A 26,541-nucleotide genomic window follows, 5' to 3' on the forward strand; every position below is an offset into this window, starting at 1 on the left:
CCATGACTCTTCAAAAAGTAACATTGGGAAAAAGGTTCTAAAATCAATTTTAACTAGAACTGTGAGCAATTCATCAAGGGGCCTCAGCAACAGCTGGACAAAAGATGCAGTTTGTACCCTTTGTCACTGCAGTAACTTCAGCATGTGCTTTGCACCATAACTGGAGTAAATGAGTTCCTACATACCAGCTACAGCCTTTCTGCTGTTAGTTATTCCAACTCTTTCTGCCAACTTCTCAAAACACCCCACTGTTTACATTGCATTAATTGCTGTCTTCTCTGTACTCAGATGTGCACTTACACGTTTGATGACAGCTAAGCTCTAGAACTGGACAAGCGCTCAAACTATTTTTGGCCACCTCATCAGGGCAGGCTATTCTTACCTACGCAATTTTTGCTCTCTGAGGCTCATTTGGTGTCTTATCACAGACATATCTGGCCCCTGTCTCACCCAGGACCTATGCAATAGTTGCAGGAATTTCTGAAAATTGTTGGGTTTGGTTTTCTTCAGCTCAAAATGCTAAAAATAATAACCGAGCATTTATGGCAATAAGCTAAGGGCATGCACATGCCCCAAGGTGTAACACGATGAGGTTGCCAAGGTATTTGTGAGAACCAGGCCTGGAGACAACCTTAGAGCGATCCTGGATCCCGCCATCTGCCTCAGGCCCACACACAAACGATCACAGCGGCCCTGCCCATATTCCCTGTTAGAAGGAACTTGTCTGCTTGCTCCAGAAATAAGACCATGTGTGAACAACAGGTGGGTAACGCAGTGGGAGTGACCTGGAGTAGCATATGGAGCAAGCCAAGTTGCAAAAAATGGGTAACAGATTGCCAGCAAGCAATCATTGCACTAGGGAGAGGAGTCAGTATGAATCACTTGAACTCATTAATGCTCTATAGCTCCCCAAAACACGCTCGGTTTTCAGGTCAACAGGAACTGGATTCAAAAATTAAGTGATTTTCTTCCTTGCATTCCTGTATGTGAAAGTACCTGCTATTAAATAGCAGGGCTCAGAAATGCATCCTCCTGCTCGGGGGCAGATGAAGGGCAGACTGAACACTATGGAAGCTTGCTATCAGAGAAAGTAAAGCATTGTCTGTGGACACAAATCTGTGCGATGCAAACGCACATTGGGTGTATTTCAAACATTTAGAGGCAGAGCAGTGGGGTCGCTGTTCGACACACATCAGATAACTATTTAAAAAGGGAATAAAATGAATGAAGAACAGATTAATTCAAATCCTTCCTTCAAAACCATCTCAGACCAAACAGTCAATTATGGGGCCACTCAAGATTAATACAGCTTTCTGTTCAACAGTTTAATCCCACTTAAAAAAAAAAAAAATGCCTGCTGGGAGGGATTTCAGAAAACTTCACTATCGACACTTTCAGACTCACGACCAAGCAAGAAAACAGCATTACTTGTACTCCCTAATAGAGTTATATTTAATTACTTTTAGCAAAACATTACAAAAGCAAGTAAGCTATATCTAGAGCCAAAAGAATTTGAAATATCAACACAATATGGAAGTTTATCAGGAAATCTTCAATTGCCAAAAATCAGAAAAGTCTTAAGTGTTCACCTGAGAGGCCACAAAAACACGAAGGCAAACCAAAATAAAATAATTCAATTAAGTATCTTTTCCAAAAGCGCTATTCTTCAAAAAACACATCTTTAGTTGAAGAAAATATAAGGCTTTCATTTCAGAAAGGCTATAGAACTCAATGAAACAAATTTCTACTTTAAGCAGGATTAATTTGTAAAGATAGCAAACACATCAGTTTCAAAGAGCATTGCCATTGTAGAATTTGGGCATTTAAAAGTATATTTTGGCATTTTAAGTAGAAATGTGACATAGTCATGAAAAACAGAAATATTCATTGATAGAGATCTCTGAAGAAGCCACCACCTGCTTGAAGTTGCCAACACTAGGTCAGGCCAACCATGACATTGCCCAACCTAGCCCTGAAAGCCTCCAAAGGTGAAAGTTCAGCAGCCCTCTCTGGCAGTTCTCCAAGCAGTAAAAATTGAATCAGAATTCCAACATGAAGACTAATTCAGAGAGACAGCATAAAGTTCTGCAAATAATTAAGAAAACCCATACAAAACACAGGTCATATTTCCCTAGTTTGGGAAAGTGCAATTCACATTCTTGTTGGCTTCTTGGTCAATTTCCAAAAAATTTTGTTAGAACGTCTGGTGACCACGGCTCTGTGCAATAGTGTCATTTGAAACAGAACACACCAAATGTACAAACAGTTTACATCAGGACTGATCTTTTCTTACTAAAAAAAATCTAAACATTTCAGAACAATAGGCATAGCTAAACCTTTCAGAATAAAGTCATTCCCCTTTTGAGGGTCTGGAGACTTCCCAAAAGGGTCCAGTGCTTAAGGACTCAGAACTTCCTAAATATTGGGACAATTTAAAGTGCCTCAGCTTAAGCATCCCAAGAACAACAGACTAAGCAACAATTTATTTTGTAAATTTCAACAGTATTTTAAATATAGGATTCAAGCCTGAGAAACTTCAAAATCCCCAAACGTTTGTAATCAAAGAAACAGGCAATTCCCTCTTCATAACATGTCACAATGGAAGCGTATTACTAGTGACTTTTTAAAAGCAGTCTTTTCCAGAAAGTCCTTAAAAGCTACATTATTAAGTATGGCAAAAAACTATGTGCATGTCTCCGACCTATCTCCAACCACTGCAAAAACCTCAGACACTGGTAACCAATTTTGCTTTTGTTTGCCAAGTGCAAGATACAGGCTGGTCTTCCCAAGGGCCAAAATCCTTTAGCTGAAGTGCCTACACTCATTTTAAGCTACTTTGAAAAAAACCCAACCACTAGCTTCCACAACACACATCATGCTTAGTTCAACAAAAAGTACACAAAAATGCAACAGCGCAGATTCTCACATGTTCCCATTTGTAAGTACTCATTAGGTTTTTCCTCCTATCGGTCAATTAATTTTTTAATTATTAATTTTAAAAAGAAAAATAGCTCAACACCTGGAAGAATTTTGAGCTCTGCTTCGTCACTGTATTTGGGGGTCCCACCACTTTCAATGATGCAGCGATAGAGTCCTCCATCCGTATCAGTAGCATTGCTAATAATTAGAGCTCCACTTGGTAACTTAAATACACGGTCATCCAGAAAGACTGGCTGGCGATCCTGCTCCCACCTCACGAACGGTGCAAGGTCAACATTGACTTCACAGTTAAGGATTGCACTGTTGCCTTTATAGACAGATGATGATTCTGGCTGACTGGTGAACCTGGGAAGGCCTGCAAATACAAAATAGAAAAGTTAAATAAGTACTGAATTAGAGATATTCTGAAGTTGACACCAAAGCTGTGAAGTCCAAGTCAAGATTTATGAATGTAGCTTAAAAACAATTAAGCTGTTCTCCAACTCTAAAAATCTTAACATTTGATAGTACAATGCTAAACACAGCTGGTGTAAAGGCAAATAAAGCCAATACTAAAAGTACTGATTTAAAAACAGAAGTCATTTTAGAAGCAAGCAATTGTTGACAACGAAACAAAAGTCCTCTAAATTGGGAGGAGACATGCAAGTAACCTCTGCTGCCTTCGCCAGTGCTGCTGCTATCCTTATGGAGTGTATCGCACAGAAGTGGCAAAACCCAGGCGCGTGCCTGCCTGGTACCCCCAGTAAGCACCCTCGGAACTGCATCCTGCGACTGCTGCTGATCCACCGCAGCGGCATGCAGATGCCCTCTAGCACTCACTCAGCAGACAGGAACAAGGAGAGAGCTCGGATGGCTACAGTCACCCAGCTTACCACCCACAGCTACACAACGCCTTAAGGTAAAGCTGCATTTGTTTGTGTGCTAATACTTATCCTTCTCCTGTTAGTGTACCTGAGAACCAAGTTTCTCCACAGCATAACACAAAGCTACCACTGCCATGAGGACCCAGCAGCTCTGCACAGCGAATATGTCACCTTTTGAGTAAAAAAGTTCTCCAGAAATGCCCGAAGTCCACTGAACGGCTTCAGGTCTGGGCTGGGTGGCCATGTCGCAGTGTTGGCAGTGGCGGAGCTGCCAAGGTGGCCTCTGTGAGAACTGTCTGGAGCTCCCCATGCCAGCCGTGGCTGGGGCTGGTTCCAGCCCTTTCCACAGCAGCCCCACGGAAGCCACAGCTGAGCCAGCCAGCACAGCTGGCAGCACCTCTGGGGGAGCTGTCCAAGAGGCATGAGGGAAGTGTGAGAAACAGCCCTGGCAACAGGCAGGGCACGACAGGAGGCAGGAGAGGAGGAGGAGGGCAGCTCCAGGTGCCACCCGGGGGAAACCAGGGTGGACCAGGAAGCAGAAGAACTGGGAATGAAGGCGGGAAGTTGAACCTGGGAAATGGGAAGAGGGCAGGGAGAGGTATTTTAGGTTTTGCCTTTGTTTTCTTACATCCAACATTATTTTAATTAGCAAGAAATTAAATTAGTTTTCCCCAAGTCGAGGCTGTTTTTAACTGCTGAGTGAGCTCCCTGTCTCGACTCACAAACTTTTAAATCTTCTTTCCTCTCCCTCCACCTTGCTGAGAAGCAGAGAGAGAGAGCAGCCGGGTGGGCAGCCAGCAGCCAGCCAAGGCCAACTCACCACAAGTATTTTGCACAACTTCCCATAAAGGGGAAATGGGACAGGAAAATGAAAAGCCTCCTCACTCTCCATTTCCCATGGTGGTGAGCTGTATTATCAGCTCTCCCTTCCGTAATCTGCGCAGAGGTGGTTGTGTGGTCAACACTGACATGGGGCAAGGCACAGCTTGCTTGCTGCAGTAATGAAGTAAAAGTTTCATTCTTTTTTATGCTCACACTGAAAACTATTATTGCCACAGAAACAGCCTGTCAGTACTCTTAACATCTTACCTTTCCCTCTCAATAGCACACAGCTTCAAGTACGTACTATGATTTTTTCTTTAAATTTATCATAAACTGTATGCCTTCAATATAAAAGAAGAAAGGTAGGACTCCAGGTTGCACAAATTAAACCATCCTAGTACAACTATTCAAGCATGAGAATGGAACCTGGCTGGGAAGCAGCAGGCTCTGGTAACCTCTAATTCAATGCTGCTACACATAGCCAAGACCTCAGGTAAGAAAGCACAAACACAAGCTCTCTTCACAGGTGGTACCTCATACTCATGATTATACATGAATGAGGCTGGGACAGTTTAGGTCAGCTCTCACCTTTCCCACTTGTTTTAGTAAGCCTAAAGGTGAAGACCCTTATTCACTATCTTCCATGTTCAAAAGCTTGACCTAACTGGAACAATTCTCACTTATCTCTTGTCAAGATGATTCTTCTATATTGTTTTAAACACTCAACTCATTTCCAAACAGTTCAACTCAACATTTTTATAAGTCTCACTTAACACCCATCAAGAACGCACTGAGATTTTAACAGCACTAAGACCCATTTTTCTGTATTTATCAATTTATTTCTTAAATACCTAGTTCAGTGTTTTGCAAATCTTTCTTCCTTTAAAAAGGGATAATAAATAACCACTCGATCAGGGACTTTAATTTGATGGTGAAGTATGCAAAATACCCATGGATGAAAAACACTTCATGGCTCTTCAATATGAAGGGGCAGAAAAGGGGCGGGCGAGTTCTCTACCTCTTGTGCCTCCGTTTTCTAGTGAAGTGCTCCTTATCAGTTACATAGCGGTGCCAGAACTCCCATCTCCTGCAGTCTTCCTTCCCTGTCCATATGCAGTATATTTGACTGCCTAAGAAAGAATCTGTAACATATATTTCTTCAGTTAAATGGTACTTTCTGTTGTTTCCAGCTTGAATCCCTATGTACTTTCAAGTAAAACCCACAGGTTTTTTGGTTTGCTTGTTATTTAAACTGTCTGATCTCGCTCTCCAAATTTTGCACAAATCTTTGGAGAAGCAGCACGAAGAAGCAGCTGGTATCACATGTTCAGGCTTTTCTCACTTGAATGAAAAACATCTTTACTTGGACTGTAGAACTGTTCACTAGTAGCACCCACTTAAGTACAAACTTTAATACATACTTTTCATAAAACTTTTATATATATTTCTCCCATAGAAAAGTAAGTCTGAACCAAGCCAACAGCACCAACTCTGGTGCTCTACAATCAAAGCCAACCACAGAACAGAGTTATTTGAGCAAACCCATGAAACACTATCTTCACATCCCGTATTAAACATAAGATCTATAATAAAAGACCAAAATCCACAAACTCTCATGTGCTGCCATGTGAAAAATCAAAAATGTTAATGCAATGAGAAGCAGCAGCGTATGTGCTCTCCAGCTGTGGCTAGCCTGATGTTATAGAGGGAAAACAAACTGAATGTAAGACATATATATAATTGGGGAGGAGCTACAAAACCAGAGACTTTCACAATCCTTCAGAATAGCTGTGCTGCCTGGCACGTTACATTTCAAACATACAGATCACTTCTGTGTTGTCAAGTAATTCCTTACATAACCTTCTACGGGTCCATCTCCAAGCATTAACATACTTTCTCCCCTCTTGAAATACTACCTGGAGGCTCTTTCCACAACTTCATTCCTCTGAGAAGAAAGGTTCTAGTTTCCCCTTCCAGTGTATTTACAACCAACTTCTAAGTCCTTTGATCGTGACCTTGTTTTGGTATCATTTTGCATCTTTGATATTTATCTATTACTCCTTCCCCCTAAGGTATTAATAGGAAGAAAAATCATAGCTTCTTTCAACTTTCCTTCTGCTTAATGAAGCTACAATCTTTAGTTTCTTTTCCTCATTCCCCTAAACATTCTATCCATCTTTAAGACTCATAATTGTGGAATCATGTGGTTGGGAAGGGACCCACTCAGTGCAGTCAGCTACAAGGTCAGAGCTGGTTAGTCAGGGATTTGCCCAGTCAAATCTCAAAAATCCCTCTGGATGGAAACAGCGCAACCTCTTGGGCAACTTGTTCTACCACACGATTGTCTTCACAGTGAAGAACTTTCTCCTTAAACCTAGTCAGAAACTCTTTTGCTTCAATTGATATCCAATGCCTCTTACTCTACCACCATGCACCACTGGCAGAATGACAATGAGACAGCGGAAAAATTGAAGTGTCTATTGTAATTTAATATCACAAACATCCACGGAAATGTAACAAAATTGCTTCTCTGTCTCTACTGAAAAGATCTTCCCAAAAGACTTATCAATCACATTAGCTCTCTGCACCCTGGCAGGTTACACTCAATCCCACAGTCCACCAAACAGCCTTCTTTTCTCTCATAAACTCACCAATCCCTCTGTCCCAGCTTCGCAGAATACCAAGAGTATCACTGTATCTGCTCGACTTTGCACACTACGCTAATGTTTCACCATTATTCTGCCTACAGCACCATTTAATTCTTCAGACCACCCAGGCCACAACGAGAGTATCAAGATCTCCTAAATTTGCCACACTTGCTAATTCTGCAGGTAAACACTTCGTTCTTACAGCAAAATGACTGATGAGGATGTTAAACAAAATCCTTCTACACTCTAGTCTCTGAGGCATCTTTCCATTCTGAAAATCTCCCTCTCTATAGAACCCATTAAATTTTCATAATTATCTCAGATTCTTATCAATCTCAATATTCTCATTTAAATTTCTATCATTTTTACTTTTAATAATTTCTAACGGGATAGCGTATCAAAAGGCTGTGTTGTGGCATGCCCACTTATTAGAGTGCTCTAACACATCAACTGCTCCATCAAGAAACTCAGATGCAAACCACAGACATAAGTCAAGCTACAGTTTAGCCTTCTTTCCACTTTCCTGTCTTAATGACACTGATTCAAAATCCCTTTAAAAGGGCACAGTGTTGAGATCAGACTAATTGGTCTATGATCACCCCTTGCCTTTTTGGACAGACATTCCATATCAGTTATTCTTCAAGAAAAACGTACTAGCCCTTGGATTCACAATTCACGAGAAATCTTTACTAAGAGACCTGCATATTAAGCCATTTCTTTCACCAGCCTGGAACAGAGTCCTGGACCTCCTTGTTTTGCCAGATGAGCACCATGACTCCTGTTTTCACCTCAGCTGTTGCAATCTCTTTACCCTGTACAATCACTACACTGGCAACCTATGCTACAAGCAAGAATGTAATCGGAAGAGTAAAGCCCTGCAGTTTCTAACAGAAAGCTCAACTATGCCTTATTTTAAATCCCTTACTAGTACCACTAACTTTTTGGACAAGACAGGCATTGTGTATTCTGTTGTGTGCAGGTGCTCCATTAAGGTTAAATATGCTTTATTTAAGATGGTTTCATTACTCACTAGTAATGAAATTACAGTTCATTTTCTAGGTCATCTTAAAAGCCACTAAAACGCTTATTTGATCAGTCCTGTGTGTTTTTAAAACATGTATTTTCACCTAGGCTATAATTTTGTCCTAAAGAGTAATTTTGTCTTATTCTACAATTATTTGCAATTTGCACTACTTAAAACTTCCACTGTGCAGGGGGACCCTTTTGCTTTAGCCAACAGACAACCACAAAACAATAATGAAGTATTACAAAAGGTGCTCTAAATATAAGCCTTAATTGCTATTAATTCTGAGAGCTGTTTATACAGAGAGTAACAGGCCCCAGAGTGCTGGCCTACCTTCTGCAGCAGCAGACTACTAGAAAATACCCTTTCATCTACTAGTCCAGAAACTTTCCGTTACAGAGTTTCTCTTTTCCTCCTCAAAACATCAATCGACTTATAAGCCTGTATTTCCTTAAACTTTCTATAATAATTTTCAAATGCATTACCATGTAAGTGAATTGTCTTTCTATTTAAACCACAAACACATTTAAAACTATTTTTGAAGCAAATTTTAAAAACATATTTTTCTCAATGGTTTCTATTTTCCAATCACTTTGATCAACAAGACTAAGCAAGAGGATTTAATGAAAATTAGTTACATTTCTAATGAGCAAGCAGCACTCACTCCTCACCCACATGTTGCAAGGCATTCAGTTGAAGATATTACCCTGTCTTTTGCCAAATGAAGGTAATGATAAATGATACATTGAGGTTCTGATATTAAACACATTTTTTTCATGTTTGTACATAAATTAATCATTCTGTGGCAGTACACATACACTATGGATTGATTTTAGGACACCAAAGGAAAAATACTACTGACCTAGTTTATTAACCTGTGTTCCTGCTATTTAAGAAGGATGATTTTCCACTGGGAATGTTCTCTAAACACTGGTAGGAGAACACATAAGCAACAGTGCCATTCTCACAGGCATACGATAGGAATTAGATACACCACAAACTTTAAATTTTCTGCTAGGACAAAGCAAGGGGGGGTGGGGGGGGGTGTCGGTGAGGCAACTCAGTCCCTAATTTCTCCTTCCCTTTTGTCTCTCCCCTCCCCCTCATCAAAAGGCCAGAGCAATGGCAGGAATGTGAGAGAACAATCTACTTAATGCAAATTTGTTCCATTCAGCCGGCATTCCCAGTCTAAGCATTACTGAGATTTGTGGCCCATTGTCTTGATTTCTGAAAAAGATGTGCCTAGAAGAGCAATTAACTCCCACGTCCCTGGAAAACACAGATGGTAAAAATTCTGGCTGTAGTCTGCTGCCTTCAACGGAGCCAGTATTTCATCTCCTGCACTTTCCAGAAGAGGAATTCAATGCACTGAGCCAGATGCTAATCCAGTTCAGTAGCCTCTCTGAGACCTGGGCCAGTGCCAATCATTTTCAAGGAGGCTGAAAGAACAACTTCCATAATTAACAATTACCAAATAACTCGCTCATATGACATTGTCCTAACTAACTTCAGAGTAAATGCTTGCCACCTCCTTTAAATACTGTCAGCAGTCACTGTAAATGCTCAATTTTATTTAACGCAGATGCTATCACCATACACGTTTAATCTTCTTTAGAACCCCACTAACCTTTTGGCATCAATCTTGCCAAATCAAGACTGCAAAAGTAAAAATAAGAAAAGACCATAACCTCCTCATCTCTAGGGCAACAGAAGGCTGCACAGGAATTCACTTTTCTTCTGCCTATGGCAGGGCTGTGCACCCTCACAATGTGGTCGCAAGCCTGTCAGATAAAGCCTTTGCGAGCTTCTTTGTCATGTGCCCGAGTCTCCTCTATTACTACTCCACAGTCTGGAATTTAACATAATACTTTGTATAAGCATTAAACAGCTCTAAACACACAGGCATATTGTGTGTTTATGCAATTAACAGTTTACCAAAGCTGGTTTCAGGCTTTTTTGTGGCATCTCAATGTGCTCAGCAAATGTTTTCCTATCATTTCTACTGCAGTATGAAAAAAGTAAAACACTGGACTAGCTCACTGTTTTTCCAAACCTATTACCTCCCGTAACCAGCTATGAAAACCCTCTGTAGCCCAACGTTACTCTTACACAAGTTTCTCATAACTTACCCAAGTCTAAGGTTACTTCAGTAGTACCTACAAACTTTGCCACCCTACCACTTTTACCTTCCAGTCCTTCTGCATTAAACTGTTCTGTTCAAACACGGACTGTGAATGATTACACAAACTGCTGATAATTCTAAGACACTTGCATTCCCCCCCCCGTTTCTGTTTGCTTTATAGATTTGAACTTATGACAAATCCGTAACTCTATTAAAACTTCATTAAAATAGCCTCTTGGGAAGTGTGAAGATTTTAGCAATGCAAGTAAGTAAAGGAATACAGAAACATGATATCTTATTGTTAAAATAACTACAACATCTGTTATCCTTCAGTGAAGCAGCAGATCTTTAAGATGACACTGTTTTGTTAGCACATCAGCTTCTCACTCGAACCCTGTTAAAAAATTACGGAGTCCAGCCATCTGTGGACACTTCATTAACTTATTGCAGCTCCTTTTCTTCTCCTTTGCTTTAACATTATTCAGCATCATTTGTCTGAGCGGCAGAGGTGTGAAATGCGTTTTAAAATACAATTTTGTTAGTAAGACATATTTCATGAATCTCACTAGCAAATAGATTAGATTTTGTAATTACAAAACATTCATGGAGAACAGAAGTCTGGCATTACCTGAATTAAGTTAAGGCTAGATGCTTCTAGTCCTTTCTACAAAGAAGCACCACCACTTTCTACAAATAAGAAGCACCAACTATTACTTAATTCCCTACCCCACCCCTCACTTAGACAAACTAGACAGGAGAGAATGCAACCCGGCTGAAAATCTGGGCAGGGACCCCTAGAGTCAGGGGAGATAAGTGTTCTTAGAAGGATTGTAACACAGATTAAAATCTACCAAATGTCCTTGCAGGCTAAACTAAAGTGGGAAGTACATGGAATGAATACACAACACTAATGAGAAATTTCAGTACATAATCAAAATCCTGACTTTGTTAAACACAGCCTTGATAGCATAATTAACATGGCATATACTGATTTTAAAAGGTATCCCTTGATCAGAAATAAGAAACAGGAAAAGGGAAAGGATGTCATGTACGTACCACTAATGCACATGTTGACATGTCTACCTATACACATATAATTAACACACACAGAGTAACCTGGTGTGACCTCAGAGCTGTTTTGAACTGGCAACTAACTGAAGATCTCCTGAGGCCCCTTCCAAGCTCAGTTATCCAATGACACTATGATTTGGGGAAGCTATACAGAAAACTATGGAGAGAGAGAGAGAACAAAACCCTCATGCAAAGAGAACAGAATTACACCTCTCAAAACAAGCTTCTAACAGGGAAAGTCAGAGCAAAATTGATCATGCCCTGGCACACAGGGTTAGAGTACACGAATTTGAGGATGCCATCATCCCCTCTCAGGCTTGGATGTGAGCTTTGCCACAGAACCACAAATAAAAACACAAAATTAAGAAACCACACATAAAAAAAATTTAAGAGGGTGTCTGGACTAGTAAAACATACCAGACTATTCTAAAGTTTTACACAGCGAAAGAGTTTCTCTTAGAATTTATTTTAAACAGTGTTTATATAGTTGTGCTTTACATACCATGGTAGATTTTGCAAAGCTAATATCCTGGAAGCCCAAACTGAAATACAACAGCGTAAGAACACAGCCACATAGATGTCAGAAAATACTCACAAATTGATGTGATCAAATCTGATAAGAGTTATTTCAGATTAATTCTGGTCTTGAACCAGGACACAGAAAGCTCAGAGTACCTGTTGAACTCAGTCCATCAACAGAAATATACAGAGAGATCCTGACTCCCCAGGAAACTTTGCTTAGCCTGGAACAGGGCTTTATACCCAAACCAGGACATGAGCTTCTCTTGCAAAAGCTTGATGAAGTGAGACCAAAGTCAGTAAGATAATGCTGGTGAAACCACTAGACTTGTGACTGACAGTACAATATTGAACAAGAGAGAAGTCAAACATCTAGAAATAACTTTATGATGCCACTTTGCCAAGTAGGACCTTTAACAGAAGTCCCAAGGATAACAAAGTGTTAAGACCAAGAAAAAAACCAAACAGACACGACCTGCATCCTAATATTGTATCAACTGGGGTATGGGTCCCTTACAAAAAACAAAACAAAAACATACAAAAAACCCCCGAACCCCTGAGTGTGTGCTTGCTACGCTCTGCAACACCCCAAGTCTGCAGCAATGATCCAGGCTCACAGTCTGACCAGCTGCATCTCCAGGAGAAGCAGCAGAGGAATTTTAAGAATAAGATCAGCTCAGAGCAGGGATGCATGTCTGGTGCCTGGCAACTTCAAGTGAAAGATAGTTCCTCTGCAACTGCAGAACGTGTCCTGGCAAAATTTCTGATGAAGATAATGGAATACGTGTAGCTGCTTAAGTTAGGAGCGAAGCACTTACAGAAACCCCTAGCATAATAAAGTTTAGCTATGCCTCAAAAAACTAGTAATACAGAAGGAAAAAATGCTAACCAAGAAGTTAATCCAGCCTTCCTTGATGGAAGTAGCTCAGAAACCCTTTGGAGGAAACAAAAGAGATCAGAAATGATGAACTGATCTTTGATAAGCTACTGAAAATGTTGAAAAGCAAGGACAACAACAGTAGAGAATAGACCAAGGCTAAAAAAACAAATCCAAGTTCTAGTCAGGTGTTATGAAAAAGAGATTGATAAATTATTCCAGGAATTAAACAGGAACAAGAAAGGAGATTCAAGGATTATCTTCAGAAACATCAGTGACCAGAAACATCAGAGGTCACCGATGACAACCATAAACTACAGGAAAGGCAATGGGGGGTGATGGGCGGGGTGTCAGTCCATGGCACAGCGGAAGGTCAGGCTCAGAAAGTGCTGCAAGAAATGGCACAGGAATATGGAAAAAATAATTCTACTAATGGAGTAGGTGAAATAATAGTACCATTAAAATCAGAGACAGCACTGGCAATTACCGGGTCAAAGAACAGAAAAGCTCCAGCGTCAGCATCAGGAAAAGCTGCAGCAGCCACAATGAACAAGATACAGGCACTGAGAAACATGTAAGCAGACATTTCTAATACAGCAGAAAAATGAACTGAGGGTGTGCAAACTATGGAACAATTTATTTTGTACTGTTGGAGATCATTCTAATAGTGAGGACAATGAAGAAAGCACTGTGGAATTTTAAGAGAAGACCTCAAGATAAGATATGCAGATTGCCTCATCATTTAAGAAACCTCAGGGTTTGATCAATAGACAGCCTTAAAAAAAGTACAGGTTCACAATTACTCTTTCTAAAACAAAATCAATAGCCGTAACAAAAGAAGAATAAGATTCGAGTATTCTGGTGAAAGAAAAGAGCCTGACAGGTTAAATAATTTTAGATTCAGGCGAGGCTATCAATTACGAAAGCTCATGTGAACAAGCTATTCAGAGAAGATGAATGCACAGAGAAGACTGTCATGATAAATTTACCAAGAAACTGGAAGAGAGGAAAGATCAGAAAAACTTTTGCAGGCAACTTGATAGACAGTGACAAAGACAGCTGGTATCTGTCAGTAGACATTTAAAGATAGGAAATAACCTAAACAATTTCACAGAGAAATACTCAGAATCTATGAATAGCAATGAAACCCTCAAAACCAGAGTACTTGAAGACTGACATAACAGGAGACATAAATACAAAGGAGAAAGAACTTCTATAGATACTAACATCCAGCTGAAAAACATGATGTCTAGAGACAACAAGGATGTATGGCAGAAAGGAGGAGAAACACTAAAAGGAGTATAACGAGCAAATCACTCAACAAAACTGTGGTTCACTCAAAGGGATCTGGAGAATAACAGCTAAGATGCGGATCATCATACCACTGACCCCTGAATCACGGGCAGTTGCTAGCAATTAAGCTCATCATATCACAGATAGTGAAGCCTTTCTTCGCTTTATTATTAATGTGTTCTATTTAAGAACAGTCACAAAAGAGCAGACCTAATCCAGAAATGTGACTTCAGAAGCTATTAGAGAAGGAAAAGCAACACATTACAGAAACCTATAAATTACATAGAGACATCTCCCCATGCTCCCCCCAAAATAGGGGTTTATATATGCAAATACGTAGTATTTGCAGGGTTTTTTTTAATGATTTTTAAACATTTTTATTTCTAGTGTACTTGTGTGAATGAAGACATCATTCCTACACTTTTAAGAATGTTACCAAGAAATAACCTCACTGAAATCAACCATAGTAAGTTTCATAACTTTATTTTTCCTTATTAAAAATAATTTTCCTCCATTTTGTTTCCTTTTCAGTGTCAAACTTCCTCTTGAATTCCTGTTCTGAAGAAAAAAAAAAAAAAAAAGACCTAATGATACACACACTTCTGCCATGGTATTTCTTACCTTTACTGCTTGATTTGGGTAGGTGTGATATTCCATTCTTATCATTTCCAAAATGCACTATTCAGTTGATAAAAAAAATCTGTATAATTTTACACTGCACACTTTTACACTGTCTAATTAAAGCTGAAACATCTTGTTGAATACCACACTAGAAAACACAGCAAGTTAAGAATACGAGCTGCATATGCAACTATCACTTGCCTGACAGTTTGGGATTGACTGAGCAATCTATGCGAAAACTTGTCAAGCTAAATTACAAAAGAGATTGCCGGTGCTCACATGCAGAACATAAATAAGGAGAAAAAACATATCTGAGTGAAAATATTAACAAATAAGAAAGCTAATCCGAACAAAGTTCATCCAGCTTTCTTCTTTAAGGGTGTTAATGCATCACCAATATGCTCCCACTTTCTACTTTTGAATTGCCATCTAGAATCAACAGATCTACTATAAACCCAAGTGATTTTTGACATTTTGCGCTGAAGCTCCCTTTCACAGAATCCACACTTCTCCAGAGAGTAACTATATTGCCTTTCATATTTTCAAAACCAAAGGTCAAGATTTGACTGTACACTGCAGAGAGCTTTGATTTTTTATGATTTACAGCAAGCTTATTTTTTGAAACACATGAACATAAAAACAACTTTGACCATTAACCAAATACACAAATTATACTTCCTTTGCTAATTACAAACCTTAACAATTTAAATTGTAAACTGATAAAACCTAATCTTTTTGGTTTAAAATGATGTGGAACATTGCACCTAAGATAATGTCTAATTAAGAAAATCATAACTTAATGAATGACCACAGAATTTAAACATTGTGTGCTGTGTATTTAAGAATCAAGATTAGCTACCATAATCACCTTAAGACATTCAGCAAGAAAGGAGATTTCCACTACACATAAATGGAATGGTTTGTAATGGACATCAGAGGTTTCACCAACTTGGATTTTTTTTTTTCTTTCATCTACCCACCTGAGAAAAGGATACATAATCACACACACACACCCTTTTCTGACTGGCCTTAGTAAGAGATCTCCCATTGCATTAAACATAACTCCATTCTAGAAAATGCATACATTTTTTTAAAACAGTAATATTAATTTGTTACTAAAGTGGAAAGTTAAGGCACAAGTACTACAGATCTATTTGCACCCACCCACTATAGCTACAGGAGGAGGATTCACTACCCTCCAATAAGCACAAACAAGCTTTAACTAGCTCACTGACCCACACAATTAGGGGCAGGGACAGTATTAGTCAACATAGGCTGTTTGATTTTATTTGGTATTAGGTGTAATTAACTTTAAATACAAAAGCTTAAGAAACCCTGCATTTTTACATAGAAACAATGATTTCAATATCATTCCACTAGCAAATTAGAATCTCTTCACCTAGGCTATATATTGATCATAAGATATGAATGAAGAGTTTAAAAACAAGCAGATCTAAAATTCTCCTGCTGTGGGCTTTCACACAGGATTAAAATAATCAATTCGGCTGCAGACAAATTGTACAGCTATCTCCTTTGGATGTGGCAACATGCTGTCTGATATTAAATTGTAACTTGGTATACTGCTTTCATAAGAGTTGCTGGAAAGAACACAGCACCCTAAAAAGCAGGACATTAACTGGGTAGACAAGGACTTGAAATGCTACAGGACACAAACCCTGGCATGCACACCAGCAAACTACGGGAGACACACCAACTGCTGCCCAAGGGAGAACACACCTTGGGTAAGGAGCACCACTTCTTCCTCTAAGTCTAGAGAAGTTACTACATTGATACCCTGCTGATGCCTCCAGCACTTTCAGTTCACATATGAAATGACACTGATTTAGTCTGACTGAATTTCTACTAATGCATTTTAAAGGAATTGTTTCAGTCATGAGCAACTCCAAGTCCTCTCCTGCCACAGACCCTAAAAAGAATTAAATTCAACCAAAGACTGGAAGAAAAATTGTACCCTAACTCTCTAACACCACGTGACAGGTGTTATAAGTCATTCAAGATCGGAGTAAAACATCAACATCATTTTGGTTTGGCACTTGTTTGGGTTTTGTTGGAAAGGAAGAAGGCAAGGGAATAGACGGTATGCTAGCAGTCTCTCAAAAGCAAACCTTTCCACGCTGCATACCCAAAAAGTGAAGCACTCAAAATCACAAATTATTTCAATCATTTTGGTTCCCATCTCTCAAATGTATGCAGTTACTATTAAAAAAAAAAAACAAAAACAAAAACCCAACCAAAAAAGAGACAACAAAGTCGACAAATTCTTTTTTCCCAACCTTACGCTGAAAATATTCATTATAGTTCTGAAGCTGGACCTCTGCTTTCAGTCCAAGGGCTCACATAGATTTTTGTTTCCTACTCTAACTGGACAAATGTGTATTATAAGAATTTAGAATGACATAAAAGCAGAACATTTATTATCTTAAATGTCTAAACTCTCACATTTTTAGTAACAGCTGACAGATACTGTACAAACTGCAGTTTTGTTAAAACCACCTTTCCCATTTACCTGTCATTGACAAGAAATGCATTTTGATCTAAGCCCATTTATGAAAAATGCAGATGCTTTTTTCATAGAAAATGTGTTTTTGCCAGGATAATTTATCACCCATGTCACTCTTACTGGTTAAGTGCTCTTAAGTACCCTCCACTGAATATCTATGCTCTTACATTTTTTCCAATTCCAAGGTACAGAAAGCTCTTTATTCATGAAGATCAGATCAAGATTTCCCACACACACTCTTAAAGGAAATATGCAATACTGAGTAAAAAACATGCTGTTATTTCTAACCTAACTGCATCTCCAAAGAGCTGGTATATGCATGGAGTTTGTTCCTCTCGGCCACTAAGTTAAGCTTCTCTCTTCCTTTAGAGACGTCACAGACACCCACAAGGTCCAGTGAGAAATAAAATGCTGTTCAGTTGTAATCTTCAAATTTTGGCAAACTTTCCAAAAGGCATGCGATTCCACAACCATACAACCTGGCCAATTCTATACAGTTCTTAGCAGTTATGGCAAAAAGCAGAGATAAAATTTCAACCCAAATCAATGTTTGAGCAAAATTCTTAACTATTCACCATTGTTTACACATAAGTGATTTTGATATGAAATAGCTAAATACTGTAACATACCAGAAATTAACCATGACATACTACTTCGATGATGTGCTTTGCAGAGATCTAGCTTTAATTGAGAGAACACATCCATCCAGGTCCTCCTCTTTCCCACAAGCTGCACTCAGGGAATGTCCTGGATAATCATTTCTGGGCCACAACTTTACCTACTGCATATCATCCCAAAACTGTAATGGATACAGAATTACTTATTTCTACATGGTGCTCTCTCAGTGCACTCATTTACAGCATCTTGGTATATTATAAAAGTAATACTCTAAATTTATTGAAGAGAAATTCTTTATTAGCCCATTGAGAAAAAGGCAAAGCATGGAGATCTTCTTGAGATTATAAGCCTGCAACAGAAGCAGGAGTAGACCTTAGCATCTCTTGGCTCATTACTCAATTAATTCCTCCAAGCCACATTACATTGAATACCACAGCAGCTGCTCATCCAGGCCTCCTATAATTTCAGTGGCAGTTATACAGACAGCTCTCCTAGCCATCAGTTTGGAAACCCAAAGCTAGATATATTCAAGATGAAAATAAACCTTAAAAAGTCCACCTAGTCAGCTAAAAATTGGAACAATTCCTTCTCTAGTTCTGATGTGCTGACATCAAGTCAATCACATTGGTGAATCACAACTCAAGGGCCTAACACCCTCGTTAGGTCTATGCAATGCTATGCAGCACGTTAGACAACACACTTGAAGGCTTTCCTCCTCTGGTCTGATGCCCTGTGCTCACTAAGGAATCATCTTTGCTTTTTGCAATCCGCTAACAAAGGGGTTATGTATCTTTCAAGCAGTATGAGACCCGACAGAGCAAAATCATGGAGCGTTTCTTTCACTGCACAGCCCTACCCCATCTCCCAGCCGGTGAGTGTGATTCTCTGTCTATGGACAGGTGAGCAGAAGGAAAGTGAGCAGGTACTGCACATCGTGTAGACACGACCATACCATACACAAAGGGACAGGTAATTTTGCACAGCCAACACATTCTGACATCTTGCCTTCCAATACTTGATTGCACAGACAAAAATATTACTACAGAAGTTTTAAACCAAGTTCTGGAAAGAAAAACAGTGAAGACAAAATTTATTAATGAAACTGCAACAATCCCTCCACCATGCCACAGAAGTAGGATCCAAAGCCAGAGGCTTCTGCAGTCCGGTAGAGTCCAAGCTACACCATTAGCTGAACCAACTAGCAAGAGCAGGAGGATTTACTCAGGTCAGAAAAGCAGGCAATCACAGAGAACACCATGCCAAGGAGCACAAACTGCTTGGAATTAAACCCGAATTCTTCCAAGTGTGTACATGACGTGCCTCAACCCACACAAGTCACTCAAGTCTTACTAGCTGCAAACATTAAAATGGGAAGTCTATCAAGGTTTCACCACAATAGTTTTCAGAATTACTTTTCAGGAAGAAACAATGCTCATTCCGGACAGTGCTGCACCTGCAATATTTTCAGATGATTTCAAAAGCAACATTACATTTTTACTAAACACAAACCTGCCTTTTCTGACTATTGAACCCTTTTAGATTTTGATACTACATGGCAAGAATATTTCTTAACAGACAATCTGTACTTTGTCTAAAAGTAATTACAAAATGAAGGTTTAAAAATAAAATCTCTATAAATACTTAAATGAGAAATAATAATATAAGGAGGCAATTTAATTGAGGTGGCAGAAAAAAGGTCATAACTTATTGCGGAGTGCTTTCTGAATTAATGAAACTTGGACATATCTGAGGTCAGTGTCAAGGCAGCGATACAGCTACTTCATCACAACCAAGCAAATTACGTATAAAGCTCACAGCAAGTATTATCAAATGCAAAGATAAGTGGAGGAAGAAGAATAAAAACAGATGGATTTACTTGGGGAAAATAGATGTTAAGAGGTGAAATAAATAATTTAGTGAACAGTCTTCAAATGGATACATAGAACTGATACATCCGTATGATGAAACTCAATCCTACTGTCACGCTTCAAGCCTTTTAGATCTTTGCATATCTGTTCCCCCAATAAAAACTTCATGAAAGCTTTAACTAAGTAGTAGTAAACAGTAGCTGGGAAAAAGAGATCATCGCAGGGATATTTTTAAGCTACTATCATTGTATTTTTTACTAAAATACATGCAATTTTATTTTTCCCAGGTAAGTTACAGATACAGTTTCCAAAAATTTTGTAGATTTGTTTTAATCTATGTTTTGTAAGAGGTATTCCAATCCGTTTTAACATCTAACTGGCACTTAAGTATCAAAGACAGATTTGCATTTCAAAAGCCAATTAAAAAAAACACTCAGTAGTAAGGCACTGATTAAGCATCGGTGTGGCTTTACATAAATTAGGCAGTTCCTTTGACTTTCCCTAGTTCAAATCCATCATAATAATGGAAAAAACTATACATTATATGGACTATATGACCACCATACCATCTCCTTCCACTACCCTGATGTTGGTGTGGTCATATTCTGGTTTCAAAGAAAGGAAGCAAAACCACTCTTAAAAATAAATTAATTACTTCACAGATCCAGTTTAGAGTATGATAGCAGGCTTAGGTTTGCACAGCGAGAGGAAGCGAAGGAGGAGGAAACACAGGCAATGACAATCTCAACCTTCATTTGCTACAAGGAACCAAAACGTGGAAGCACACACTTAAGGGGGAAAAAAAGAGATAGGTGTATCCTGAAACTACTGATCATTAAAGAAAACTAACAAATTTCTTGCTGTTTGCAATTTCTAACAACTTACTATATCAAGGTGCAGTAGCACACAATTCCAAGTCATAGACTAATCATGCTAAATTAAAATATTCTTCATAATATTTTATCATAACTTCTGACTTGTTTTTTAAATCACATGAGAAACGGGATTAAAGAAGAAGATGATCAATTTCTACAGGAGTCTCAGTTGCCACAGAAACTTTGATTCTCACACCTCAAAAATCCGAAGAGTAAAGGCTTCTCATCTACTATCATGTATGGGAAAGGTTCTTTAAAAGCACATTGTCAAACGCACTACAAACTTGCCAATCCACGCCTTCATCAATTTTTCCCTGCTGTGACACATTTATAGCACTGTGTCAAAAACATAAATTGAAGCAAGAAGCCAAGCAAGCAGGTCTCTAACATAAAGCATTCAGTCATTGTCCGAGCAGTCCACACTCAGTTATTGAGTGCGTGTTTTGGTTTAATTTTTTCATACAGTGGTTTACTAAGCTCCTCTGTCACCTTGCAACACCTTGTGTTATCAATACCTGTCACCCTATGGCAATAAAAGAGCTTCAGTTTCTCATGTTCAAAAATTTTAGCTCCATCAAGCTATAATATATAAAGTCCTTTAAATAATCTGAGAAATTTATCAAAATTTATCAGCCTGTTAGAACTTTATGCAAGACTCACAACAGGTAGATTGCTCAGCATTATCCATTAGCGTTAGGGAAAACAGTGCAGTTAGGAAACCAAAAACTCAAAGCCTGTATTTATTCATATATATGATAGAACACTAGATGTTTTTACAGGATTTTCTTCGCCCTGGCCTACATTACTCAGAAGCAGTTAAAACATGCAAGCTACGTTTCATAATATTCTTTTTTTAAAGAGATCAGGTGCATCACAGTACAACATTCAGACACACAATATGAATTCAACATAGCACTGCTCAATTAAGAAGCAAATTAGATGCCTCCCACTGTTATCTTGAGGCCGAGGAGGGACCTTACTATGCTAACTATGCCCACACTTACCACAGCCTGAAAGCTTCCAATTAAAAGAAAGAGAGGGGAGAATAAATATTAAAAATCACTGATAAAACTGAGGCATTCAAATGAGGTCAAGAAAAGCACTATAATTAAACTAGAATTTAAATATTCCATCTCTTACTCCAAAGCCTTCAACAACCAAAGCTACTCTTCCTCCCAACTACAGGATTAAACTCAGAGTAGTCTTCCACAACTCTTAGCACTTAAGCGAGTTAGTAAATAGGTTTTCACACACCTACAGCTGACAAATCTTTTGGAACAGCAGGACAACTTACACTGCAGCCAGAGGATGCCCTTGTGCACACTGCTAACTTAACAGGGTGGCACAACGCAGCACAAGGGTGAAGAGCACTTCCTCTAGCACTGAATAAATAATAAAATTTGTATTGCAGTTTTTATTGATCAATAATCTTCCAATACAGCCGTTAGTCTCCTTTGTCTCATGTTGGCCTATTTGTGCGGTAAATATTCGTATTTGCTTGGGTTAGACTGTTATTTGTTCAGTTTTCTAACAAAGATATTCTGAAAACAAAACTCACCAGAACTTCATTGTGGTGTTTTCTAATACTAAAAGACTCTTCAAGACTCCATTGTTTTAAAAACTATCAATTAAAATAGTATCTTCTACATCAATACAGGAAAATTGAATGGAGATTTTGAAGACATTTTGCATTACCTTCATTTTTAACCCCATTAACCTTAGCTAATGATCATATAGACCAGAATGATAACAGAAGCAAGACACTGAATGATCTCATGTGGAAAGCAGCAGAATTAATCACGACAGCAGCAATACAAGAAGGTGGTAATTGCCTGAGATAAGTATGTGAGAACTGCTTTTATTGTCCTCATTGCCAAGAAACTTAGAAATGTATTTCTCATTCAGAGACACTGAAAGTCACTCCTTTAAGATATAAAACCCCAAATTTTTTTATTCCTGACGTTTCTGATGTTTCACACCAATGCTACAAGCTAACTGAATCGAAATAACATCAGAATATAAATGACAGTAAGCAGCAGCTCTGGGAGATGCTGTAGCACTAGTCAGGAAGAATTCATTACCTTGAGACATTTATTAAGAAAAAAAAAAAACCACTGTTTGAAAAGGCCTGGCAAACATCATTAGAGAAACAAAAGAAAATTGCTTCATAGGCTTTTTTCCTAGTTACATTGCCTTAGTTTAGCTTTTTTTTTTCAGTTGGTTTTTGAAATCTCACAAATTCTAAGTCTCTTTCAGCTACACTGTTTCCAAGACACACACAGTCTGACACTCCCAAGCCCAAAGATACAAACAGATGATGTTCTGAAAACAGGTCACTTTCCCCAATCAGAGTCTTTATTTTTACATGCAAACTTCACTTACTGCTCTCTACAACCTACATAAAAGCTATTACCATGTCATGTCTAATGGACACTCAAACATCAAAGGTGAGGGTATGACTTTGGTTTCTTCATGTCTGTCAGGAAAGCTTTAAGCAATTTGTTCTTTGTGACTTTTCAAACTTCCTTGTTCATACTTGGTAAGAAACAGAAAAATACAAAACCCCAACACTCCTGCCTTCTCTACCAGTCTTCCAGTTCTTTAGAGACTCTACACACTGCTAACTTTTAGGAGCTTCCCAAATGATTCGTGACAGAGGGCAGATAAATCTCAACATGGAAGCAGGCAGAGAAAGTTATTTTAAAGGGTATTTATACATAAAGAAAGTAGAACCTTGTTCTTTTTTTTCCCCTTCTAAGCCATGGTAAGTCTATATTGTCATTACATGCACCTGACACTGTTTAATACATTCATTTCAGCATTCCTGATCTTCAGCATTTTCCAAGGAATACCACCACATTAAGACGCTTAGATGAACAGAATATAGGACAACTTTCAGCCAGTAAAATGAGAGATACAGTCCCAGTTTCCCTGATAACTGATGAAATAATCCTTCCTTTCTTGGAAAGCGCCCTTCTCTTTTCACAACGGCAGAGTGCATATCTACATTATCATGCTGTTAGTTATACTTAACAACAAAAAGAGACTTACCAGCTACCGTGAGCTTTGCTGTTCTGCTGACAATGGTCCCCAGGCTTTCCACAGTTGCCACACACTGATAATATCCTTCATCAGGTTTATTATGCTTGGAATGCACCACACTGTTTATTAATAAAGATCCATCTGGTAGCAACTGGCGACGGTCATCTGACACCAAGTTTAGAAAAGTCCCATCTTTTTTCCATTCAATTTTTGGAGAAGTTTCACAATAAGCTGAACAGTTCATTATAACAGAAGCTCCGCGAACTGACAGAACGTCCATTGGTTCCACCAGAAAGTAAAAAGGAGTGAAGGTTCTCACAAGGGATCCTGTAAAACACAAATCACATCACACAATTTTTGGGTTAGCCTTCTACATTTCTTAAGCATAAACTGCATCCTCATTTCAAAATACTGTAATGTGCACAAGAGCCATCACTACTTGCAATATCGTCTTCCTGTACAAATTAGAAATAGCTTGGTCTGTATGACAAGACCTTTGTCTGATTTGGCTATTTACACCTATGGACTAGTAAATACACCTAAGTTTTCATCCCAAAAACGTATTTGTCTGCTTATATGGCAATCAATATGGGTTTAACAGTTCTGAACAAGCCATTGCAGACAGAATTCTGCCTCATCAAAACTTACGCAAAGTAATATATGTGCTCAAGTACCACATTTATAACAAATGATACATACTCTTATGGCTCTTTCCTTGGCCTTCCGTGGTATGGGTGCCGTACCACAGCAGTGCAGTATTTTTTTTTGTATAACAAAGATTAAGAAACGTGAAGAATAATTCAGCCCTCGAGAAAAAAAAAAGTTTCCAACTCCTGAGTTTAAAACATCTTGCAAGTGCCATAAAACATATTTTTACCTTGGTTCTAGTTCAGGATAAACATCATTACTTTTCCATTTTAAATATTCCCCAAAGAGTTCTATAATTAACATCTATTTGCATTAAGAAATTAATTTTAATTACTGTATTTCTGGTGTATTTGGTCAAGCAGAAAGACTGTGTCAATATCACTTTGACTTGTCTTAGCTTAACCATCCACAGAAGAAAGCATAAAAATTCATCCAGGAAAGATTTTCCAAATCAGCACAGCGTTGTGTTGGGAGAGAATGGCGTCTTTGTTTTTAAAGGTAACTTGGAAATAGTATCAAGGCTCCCCACATGTACTCTGACAAACTCCACTCTTCCGCCACTCAGGGACTAGGCGTGGGATTCATGTACAAACCACCTGGCAATATAAACTGAAATATCACTAGCTGTCTACCAGCAAAGCAAACCTGAACACGCACAGACTAAAAGGTCAACAGGGCTTTTGAAGCAAGTCAGTTGAACCCAGAGCTGCAGGGATTCCTCCTACCTTTATACAAAGAAAGCAAGCTGCAAAAGGAAACGCTTAAAATGCCAGCTGAAAACAGACACAGCCAAACTTACAAGGTCTTTTTGCAAGGCCTAGAAAATAACTTTTATACAAATGCAACAACTAAATTACAATCCTAATTAATAAAGCATATTTTACAAGCACTGTGTCTAGCAATATATTCTCAGCACGCAGCAGCAGACCTAGACCACCCTTCTCTAAACATTTTTAAAATAACTTTTTAAAGTCACAGGTTGTCTAGAGACCAGAAGAGATTCCACCAGTAACACTTTTTAAGATTAAAAAAAATAATATATATATACTTCAGGTGGTTTCTGTCATTAAGCTGTCAGTTAGCATGTGGTCCAGAGCAAACACAGGAAAAAATGGTTGGTCTTTAAGGTCTGTATATAGTCCTTAACAGGAGGGGGGTGGGGGAAGGAGTCCTGAACTTGGGGGGTGTGGGTGTTACCTCCCAGTTACATATAGTCTTTAAGGCGTATGTTCAATGTAACAAAGCAGTGAAAAAAGACCTGTTCTCCATTGTTCTTCGTAGGTAAGTTACATCATTGTTGTCTGACACTGGTGTAGCAAACCTAGCCATAAACCAGTTTCCTCGATCTGGCAGTAGGCAATATGTAACACAGTAAGAATGTGGTTTTCCTTTTAGGCACCTCTAAAAATTTGAAGGCAATCTCTAACACCTGGGAAAGGTATTGTTAGAAAAGGGTTAAAATGCATTCACAAATAGAAAATTAAGCCTTTACTACACACACTAGACCCATCAGAAAGGATGATAAAAACACTCATCTCAAAACTACTTAATCTTTCACGGTAAGGTCAATAATAAAATGCCAAAGTATGTCAAGACCACCTTGAAGAGGAATATGCATTTAATAACCAGATTTGCTTCATTCAATCACAGAATAATTATGAAGCCTGTGTTTTTAGAAAAAGTACAAATATGAAGGAGACCTTTACGTGTAAAGAAAGTATGTCCTGTAAGCATTTAGCTTCTTCAATTGCTTGACTGTTTGTTGGGCTTTTTTAAGCCGGATTTACTTTCTAAAATAGCCTTAATTAACGAATTGATATGATCCCCTGTATCAATGAATTGCACAGAAAGTCTCCCGTCTCCAAAGAGACTTCAGCTTCCCCCTGGAGAGGGACTCCAGCCTTCCTGCACAAAGTCTATTTACTACTTGGAATTCACCGAAACCTGAAGATAAGGCAGAAGGAGCAGTGTGAAAGAAACAACAGATAACCTACGAAAGTGTAATTTATATCATTCAAATGTTCTTCTACCTTCCAGAATTCAAAGAGGGAATAAGGGGGAAAAGTATAGAAAGCCTGAAGTTTCCCTAGTGATAGTAAGTCTCAGACTGGAGACCTGTTACATTGGTAACCGAATCCATGAGATTATGTCTTTCCTGAGATAAAAAGA

The 26,541-nt window shown here is 38.7% G+C and overlaps 1 protein-coding gene across 9 annotated transcripts in view; it reads right to left on the minus strand.

Annotated features, from left to right (window-relative positions):
* NEO1 (neogenin 1) overlaps positions 1-26,541 on the minus strand; it is a 212,085-nt gene that overhangs the window by 121,638 nt on the left and 63,906 nt on the right. For all 9 annotated transcript variants that reach the window (XM_055818650.1, XM_055818644.1, XM_055818665.1 and 6 more), the window contains exons 2-3: positions 23,734-24,051; positions 3,020-3,295 (exon numbers count right to left, since the gene is read on the minus strand). In XM_055818650.1, the coding sequence (XP_055674625.1) occupies positions 3,020-3,295; positions 23,734-24,051 (594 nt within the window). The remainder of the gene's footprint in view (positions 1-3,019; positions 3,296-23,733; positions 24,052-26,541) is intronic.

Source organism: Falco peregrinus, chromosome 1, assembly GCF_023634155.1.
Source record: "Falco peregrinus isolate bFalPer1 chromosome 1, bFalPer1.pri, whole genome shotgun sequence".
In the NCBI taxonomy this organism is placed as follows: domain Eukaryota; kingdom Metazoa; phylum Chordata; class Aves; order Falconiformes; family Falconidae; genus Falco; species Falco peregrinus.